Below are 7,094 nucleotides of genomic sequence, written 5' to 3'. Positions count from 1 at the left end.
AAGAGTTTTTCATCAAGTTGTCGGCGGAGTTGGGGGAGGGATTATATGGCCAAAACATGTGGTATAAGTACCCTTTTGAAGAGCATAATGAAAGAAAGAGATTGAGGTCTGCGGATTTGAGTTTTAAGAGGATGTGTGATGCGGGCAGATGGACTGGAGTGATGAATGTTTTTTTGGTGAACTCAACAGAGCATCCTAATGATATCGAGTCATCTGAGCCATGTGAAGAAGAGATCCGGGTTGAAAGAAATGTGGCTTCTTTTGTTGATGAGGATGAGGATTTCGATTATCATAACACACCTCCTAACTCTGATGGTGAAGAAGAAGAGGAGCATTTGGTTAGATACAAACGAGGTAGTGGTCAGCTAGAGATAGAACAAGTATTTGATAGTCTAGAGGAGTTCAGAGAAGCTTTAGTAGCTTATGCATTAAAAGAGGGTTGTAACATAAAGATAAGTAGATGGGGGAAAGACAAGTCAGCGGCTGTGTGTGGGACTAAAGAGCCTTGTCCATGGTATATCTATTGTTCTTATGAGGAGTGCGTTGGCAAGTGCNTATGGTTCCTAGAAAATTTGAAGGTTAATTTCAATCTACAAGAGGGTCAAGGGTTTACTATCATATCTGATAGGCAAAAGGTATATCTCCAACCCGTACTAGGCTTTAGAACATGTAAAATGACATGTATGGTTTAACTAATATATCTTTGTTTTGCTTTTACAGGGTTTATTGAATGCAGTGGAAAGAGAGTTACCTTATGTTGAACATAGAATGTGTGCTAGACACATCTACGGGAACCTAAAGAAGATATTTCCCCATCAAGGTGACATGAAAAAGCTCTTTTGGCAAGTAGCGGAAAGTTATACCACGAAAGAGTATGAAGCAAATTTGGAATTGGTAAAGAGCTATGATATGCGTGTTTATGAAGCCATGATGGAGAAGAACCCAAAGAATTGCAGCCTTGCTTTTTTCACGCCAACATCCTCCTGCGTAGATGTTCATAACAACATCTCTGAATCTTTCAACAATGCAATAGATCCTGCAAGGTATATGCCAATGGTAGAGATGTTGGAGACGATAAGGAGAAGAACCATGGTGCGTATTGATATGAGGAAGACAAAAGCTGACAAGGATCTAAGCAGAGTACCTCCTAGAATAAAAGAAATGATAGCGTTGGAGCAGAAAAGGCTTAAGTTCTGCAAGGTTATCCCTGGATCAGACGGTAGAAATGAAGTCCGTGAGTCAGGTACATCTTACTCTGTGAACATTACAATGAAGACATGTGCCTGCAGGAGATGGGAAATGAGTGGAGTTCCATGTAGGCATGCATTACGCATCATCGCAGAAAAGAAGCTAAATCATGAAGATTACATCTCTAGTTGGCTTCTCAATGGAAGGCAACAACAAATTTATAGGGACTCAATTCGGCCAGTAAATGGTATGTGTTTCTGGGATAACTCCGGTTCTGTGATATTGCCACCTCCAAATCTGGTTGAAGAACTTGAAAACAGAAAAGGAAGAAAGCCAAAGCCAAAAAGGAAGAAAGGGAAGAATGAGTCTCCAAAAAAGAAAAAGGCTAGTAGAGAGAGGAGAATCATGCATTGTCGTCGTTGCAGTTTAACTGGACACAATGCAGCTAAATGTCCAAATATGGAAGTGGAGAAGTCTATGCCACCTAAGAAGAAGAAGAAGACTAAACCATCGGCAGATGGAGGAGGACCAAGTCAACCAACACAAGACACATTTTCAGGTTTCAATCTTCTTATTCTCATCTTAAATATTCAGATTATGTTGTGTTGTAATGTTAGATTTTTTTGTTTTTCTGATAGGAACTTTGGAGAACTTAGGATCAAGCATGACATTTGTGGGTTTGGAAGCTTGAAGTATGAAGCGGTTTAGGACTATTTATTTTTCTCTTTTTGATGTCATGGTCTGTTTTTGGGGACATGTAACAACACAATGTCTTTTGATTTCATAGTCTGCTTTGTGACATGTACCACAACCAAATGTCTCGGTCTATTTTGGATTCTATCACAGTTGGATTGGGTTTGAGCAATGTCATATGTCTTGTTCTTTTTCCATTACCTTTCATACAAACAAACAGTCTTACAAGCCATATTTTTCTCTAAACATCCAAACTAGTTACTCTCATACAACCACTTTTTAACTCACATATTCAATACATACACATGAAAAACAAAACCATAACCATAACAAAGCCAACAATGTTCTTCAAGCTTCTTAGTTGCATTTTCATCTCTTTGACCTCCTTCTCAACCACACCCAAATGCACACGAGTCTCTATGGCGAGAGTATCAATCTGAGATTCACAAGCATTGACGCCCTTCTGTAATGTCATTGCAGCTCCATCAATGTTCTCCACTTTCTCAATCATGTCCTCGATCTCTTCGACCATAGACGTATCGGTCCATTTAAATGTATGATACCAATTCTATGACAATTACAGACTTTTAGTTGCAGACACAACCAAACTATACAACAAAATTGAGAGAATCACACTTACCCCATCCCTTCCAAACGGACACCCATGAAACAATCTTCCAGGATTTTTAGCAGTTGTCGATGTCTTCAAAACAACAGGTTCTCCACATTGACATCTCTTGGAGAAACCTCTTCTTTGATTATCCATTTGATTTCTTCAAAATTGAGAAGCATAAACGCCTTCGCAGAGAAAGAGAAAGAGAGAAACGAATCGTGAAATCAAAAAAAAAAAAAAAGAACCCTAATTGAAGTTTTTTCCCCAAATCAAAACGACGTCGTTTTGAGTTTCATTCCAAAAACTCTTGCCACATCATTGCTTATATGTCATATGAATCACTCATATTTAACAGTTGACTAACAGTGTTTGTGTCAATGTAGTATTATCGATAACGCTTCAAAGTATGGGTAGTAATTTTGAATTTTATTAGACTTCAGGTTGGATAATACACTTCTCTTTTGTTCAGGTAGAAATATACACTTTACAAATAGTACGGATAGAAATATATCCTTTTTCTCCACATCTGATAGATAAGTTGATTGTTAATTTTTAATAATATTTATGAAGATAAAAAAAATAAAAAAAATTGAAAACCAATTGCACATTCGTCGATTGGTACTCTAAAATTTTCTAATCACAGTAGACCTCTTCAATGGCGTTGCTCCTTCCTCACTCGTCTCTCTTATCTCTTCAACCACCATTATCGTCTTCTTCGCACCTCCTCCACTCTCCTAAAAAAGGAGTTCTCGCTTCTCCTTCCCTAATTCGAAATTCATCTTCTTCCTCCGTTACTTCGTCTAGTATCTCCAATTCGGTCCCGCAGGTGGTCGTAACCCGAGAACGAGGCAAGAACAAACAAATCATCAAAGCCTTGGTATGCATGCACTTCATACCCTTCTCGCCCCAAACCCAACAAAAAAAAAAAAAAGTCTAAAGTTATTATATAATACCAGCTATAGGCTAATTTCAACAATCTGGTTACTGCCACTTGAAACTTTTTGTCAGTAATTTAGTTTCAGGATCATAAAATGTAGTGAGGTTATGTTAAAATTGTGCATTAGTTTAGCTAATAGAGTTTATTCTCTTGATGCAGGAGAAACATGGGATATCATCTTTAGAGCTTCCCTTGATTCAACATGCGCAAGGACCTGATTTTCATCGGCTTGCTTCTGTATTAAGTGGTGATTTGATTTTTCTTATGTAGCTTGACTTAGTGACTTCTTTGCTCTAATACTTTGGCTGTTTTGTTTGGAAGCTATAAAGATGTTTCTGGATGCCTATGTTTTATTTGGATTTCAATATTGTTATATTACAATTAAGAAAAAGCTCCAGAGTTGTATTGCGGTGCAGATTTTGGTATTCTGACGTGTTGCGTTTAATTTTGCTAGATAAGAGCTTTGATTGGATCATTATAACATCCCCAGAAGCAGGTTCTGTCTTTCTTGAGGCATGGAAGTAAGCCCTGGTTCTTTGACCGTTTCCCTCTCTTTTTGAACTGTTTCTGTTAGTAATGTGTTGTCAGAAGACAGAAACAATGGCATTTCTCTAATCTTAAGAGTTTCTGAAATGTCTAAGCTAAGCAAACTTTGTTAATTTGGAATCTGTTGCTAGTGAGTTTACTCTTCGAGTTGTCATTGTTATTGTTACTGTTATTCATTAGGAAAAGGCAATTGGAGTAGTCTAGGTTTTTATTTAGGTATACAGATATATCTGTAATCTTCAATTCTTTACACATATTTATTTATGATGCAACTCTGTTAATAAATAAGTTATGAGCCTTTTCTGCTCAATACCCTTTTTCCCTTGAGTTAAACGTCGTTGGTCTCCATTCCTTAGGGCAGCTAGCTACCCAAAAGTGCAAATAGGTGTAGTAGGAGCTGGAACAGCCAGGGTATTTGAAGAGGCAAGACAGTCGACAGAAGGATTGCTTCATGTCGCCTTTACGCCATCAAAAGGTAACTTAACTTTTTATTTAGACAAAATTTCTATACACTCCGTTTTAGTCTTTATATCTGCAACCTGTCCATTTTTAAGCATTTTACTAGTGTATGAGTTTACAATATCATCGTTAGATATGCACCAATTGGTTGGATGGATGCGTTTGAAACCCTCCACCTTGATTTGTGTGACTATGTCTATGAATGATGTGACCTATTACACTCCAATTTACTCTTTATATCTACAACCTGTGCATCTTCAAACATTTACTTATGTAGGAATTTACGATATCATCGTTATATATGCTTGGTCTATGAGACTATGGATCATGTGCCCTGTAACCCTTGTCATAGTTTGTTTCCATAAATTATAGAGCATCTAAGATCATATATAGGTTTATGAAATGATGAATTATTATTGAGCCAAGCTAAAATTTGTTCTCCGTGGCATTTCCTTATCAATGTTCATGTATTTTTCAATGTGCCTGCATCCATCAAACCAATATATATATGTATAGGAAATGTATGAGTGGTCGTACATACAGTGTTATAGTCTTGGTTGGTTCATTCTCTTTGTTTTAATTATTTCAGCAACTGGTAAAGTCTTGGCTTCGGAGCTCCCAGAGAAAGTTGGCAAAAGGTCCTCTGTCTTATACCCGGCTTCGCTAAAAGCAGGCAATGATATTGGTGTGTGTTGTTAGGTTCTCTCAATTCAGTTGAGCTTATTGTGTTGACCACATAGGAAAAAAAGATTAGGACTGAATAAACAAAATAAAATATATGATTCATATATCCTGTACAATTTTATTTATGCAGTTGCATAAGTATTGCATATCCTAGATGGAGATGTGCAGTAATGCTATACCGGGAGAAGTAGATTAGTAAATTACATTTATTACTTGGCTTTCATGTTCAAAGTGATAGTATTCCAAAGGTTGAAAAGCAATTGTACATTCTGCTCTTTCTCTTTCCATGTAGATGAACTAATGACTAAATCTATGTTTGCCAGAAACATAAGTGAAGATAGCTAACTGTAAAGTTAGTTTATTTTAATATCATTCTAGATTGACTGACCATCTTTACTCTGCTTCATGTTTGACATATGAACCGTAGAGGAAGGGTTGTCCAATCGTGGGTTTGAAGTTACCAGGCTGAATACATACACAACAGTAAGCCATCTTTAAACTTACTAGACAAGCCCTATAATTCATTGCCTATATTATTTGTTTTAGCCATCAATTGCATATGGGTTGTCCGTGGTTAATCGTTAGTTTTCTTTTTTTCTTATCCTGATAGGTTCCAGTACATAATGTTGATACGGTACTCCTGAAAGAGGCACTGTCTGCTCCTGTTCTTTCTGTAGCTTCACCTTCAGCAATTCGGTATGCGCCATCAATTATCATCCTATTGCAACTCATCATCTGTCTGTTTTTTGATCACCCGTTATTGGTGCAGCAAAACGTCTTTCATATAATCTCTCTAATATGGTCGAGTGGGTTTGGTCCATCGCGTACTTGATTTCGACAGGGCCTGGCTGAATCTGATTCAAAATGATGAGCAATGGAGTAATCACGTTGCCTGTATTGGAGAGACAACTGCTTCAGCTGCAAGACGACTAGGATTGAAAAACGTGTACTACCCAGAGGCACCGGGACTTGAAGGGTAATATCTTTATCTTTTCATATGTTATTGAACATGTCAACTAGAGTCCTCTTTTCACATAACTTAGCGATTGAGTAGTATCGTCACCTGGATTTGCAATGGGTTTGAGTGTGTGTGTGTGTGGCAGGTGGGTCGAGAGCATCATGGAAGCTCTAGTTGCTCACAAAAAATAAAAATAAATAAGTAACTCTATTAGCAGCAATTGAATGTTCCACCTTCTCATAGTGGAGGACTCTGAATAGGGACAATGTCTGTAATTTAAAGACAAGGTAAAAGGTAAAAGAAACCACATGATGGTGTTGATAAAAGAGATCCTCGAGCCCTTTTAGATATCTTGTGTAGCTTACTACTAGCTTCTCTACCGACAAAGTATATAATGAATTGTATACTAGCAACATCATATAAGCTATCTAAAAACAATCGTAGTGTGTTTTTTCATCTGAAATTATTGTTCATATATTTTTTTATAAATACTTTCAAATATTCAATTGAAGCTAAATTAAATTCTTGTTAGAACACTTTTAACTAGTGATTTATTTATTTTTATCCATTTGCAATCTTGTTTTTATTGTCGCATGCTAATAAAACGTATTGGTATGTTTAGCCACTATCAAGAGTATCTAGATGGATCGTGTGAAAACAAATTCTACGTAGAACACAAAAGTCTTCTCGTTTGGTGACTGAATATTAATTTGAATCAATATTTATTTATTAGGACCACAGGTTAAAATTGGCCTCGTGATCTTAAAATATGCTTTCGAAAGGTCCAACAACAACCATGTGGTCAATGCCGACTACGAATTTGATTGAAAATTCAAAAGATGAAGTGGGTCATCACCATTCATCATTATATTCCAATCTTTTATACTAAACAACTTTATTTCGACACATGCGGTCTGCAAAGGCGGCCTGTTACGTTATAATCGTTTACTTTTATTATCAATTCGGAATATTTCCAACAAAAATCAATCTATTTGGTTACAACTCTCCTCAAAGAT

General features: G+C 36.8%; 3 protein-coding genes across 4 annotated transcripts; 2 read left to right on the top strand and 1 right to left on the bottom strand.

The window, feature by feature from the left end:
• LOC104752281 lies at window positions 57–2,044 on the top strand. Its single transcript, XM_010474382.2, has 3 exons — window positions 57–635; window positions 721–1,747; window positions 1,827–2,044. The coding sequence occupies exons 1-3, from the start codon at window positions 57–59 to the stop codon at window positions 1,877–1,879; spliced, it is 1,659 nt and encodes a 552-aa protein (XP_010472684.2). The 3' UTR covers window positions 1,880–2,044.
• LOC109129585 (uncharacterized protein At1g43920, Chloroplastic-like) lies at window positions 2,054–2,689 on the bottom strand. The gene is made up of 2 exons (XM_019238013.1): window positions 2,522–2,689; window positions 2,054–2,449 (listed from the first exon to the last, which is right to left on the bottom strand). Exons 1-2 carry the CDS (start codon window positions 2,645–2,647, stop codon window positions 2,174–2,176), a joined length of 402 nt encoding a protein of 133 aa, XP_019093558.1. The 5' UTR covers window positions 2,648–2,689; the 3' UTR covers window positions 2,054–2,173.
• Window positions 3,076–6,505, top strand: LOC104752280 (uroporphyrinogen-III synthase, chloroplastic). Of its 2 annotated transcripts, XM_010474380.2 has the most exons (9): window positions 3,081–3,371; window positions 3,591–3,678; window positions 3,886–3,952; window positions 4,334–4,452; window positions 5,026–5,121; window positions 5,548–5,603; window positions 5,731–5,816; window positions 5,962–6,096; window positions 6,224–6,505. In XM_010474380.2, exons 1-9 carry the CDS (start codon window positions 3,150–3,152, stop codon window positions 6,267–6,269), a joined length of 915 nt encoding a protein of 304 aa, XP_010472682.1. In that variant the 5' UTR covers window positions 3,081–3,149; the 3' UTR covers window positions 6,270–6,505. The 2 variants fall into 2 exon arrangements, with proteins under 2 accessions (XP_010472683.1, XP_010472682.1); XM_010474381.2 differs by lacking the exon at window positions 6,224–6,505 and having other exon boundaries at window positions 3,076–3,371; window positions 5,890–5,981.

The sequence above is a fragment of the Camelina sativa genome, chromosome 16 (assembly GCF_000633955.1).
Source record: "Camelina sativa cultivar DH55 chromosome 16, Cs, whole genome shotgun sequence".
Taxonomy (NCBI): Eukaryota; Viridiplantae; Streptophyta; class Magnoliopsida; order Brassicales; family Brassicaceae; genus Camelina; species Camelina sativa.
This window is presented reverse-complemented; position numbering and strand designations above follow the sequence as displayed.

Bases quoted from the DNA above. Each gene is read 5' to 3' on its own strand.
- LOC109129585 (XM_019238013.1), bottom strand. From the start codon at position 2,647: ATGGATAATCAAAGAAGAGGTTTCTCCAAGAGATGTCAATGTGGAGAA. The intron at 2,450-2,521 runs GTAAGTGTGATT...TAATTGTCATAG, and splicing joins GTCCGTTTGGAAGGGATGGG to AATTGGTATCATACATTTAA.
- LOC104752280 (XM_010474380.2), top strand. From the start codon at position 3,150: ATGGCGTTGCTCCTTCCTCACTCGTCTCTCTTATCTCTTCAACCACCA. The intron at 3,372-3,590 runs GTATGCATGCAC...CTCTTGATGCAG, and splicing joins AACAAATCATCAAAGCCTTG to GAGAAACATGGGATATCATC. The intron at 5,122-5,547 runs GTGTGTGTTGTT...TATGAACCGTAG, and splicing joins AAAAGCAGGCAATGATATTG to AGGAAGGGTTGTCCAATCGT.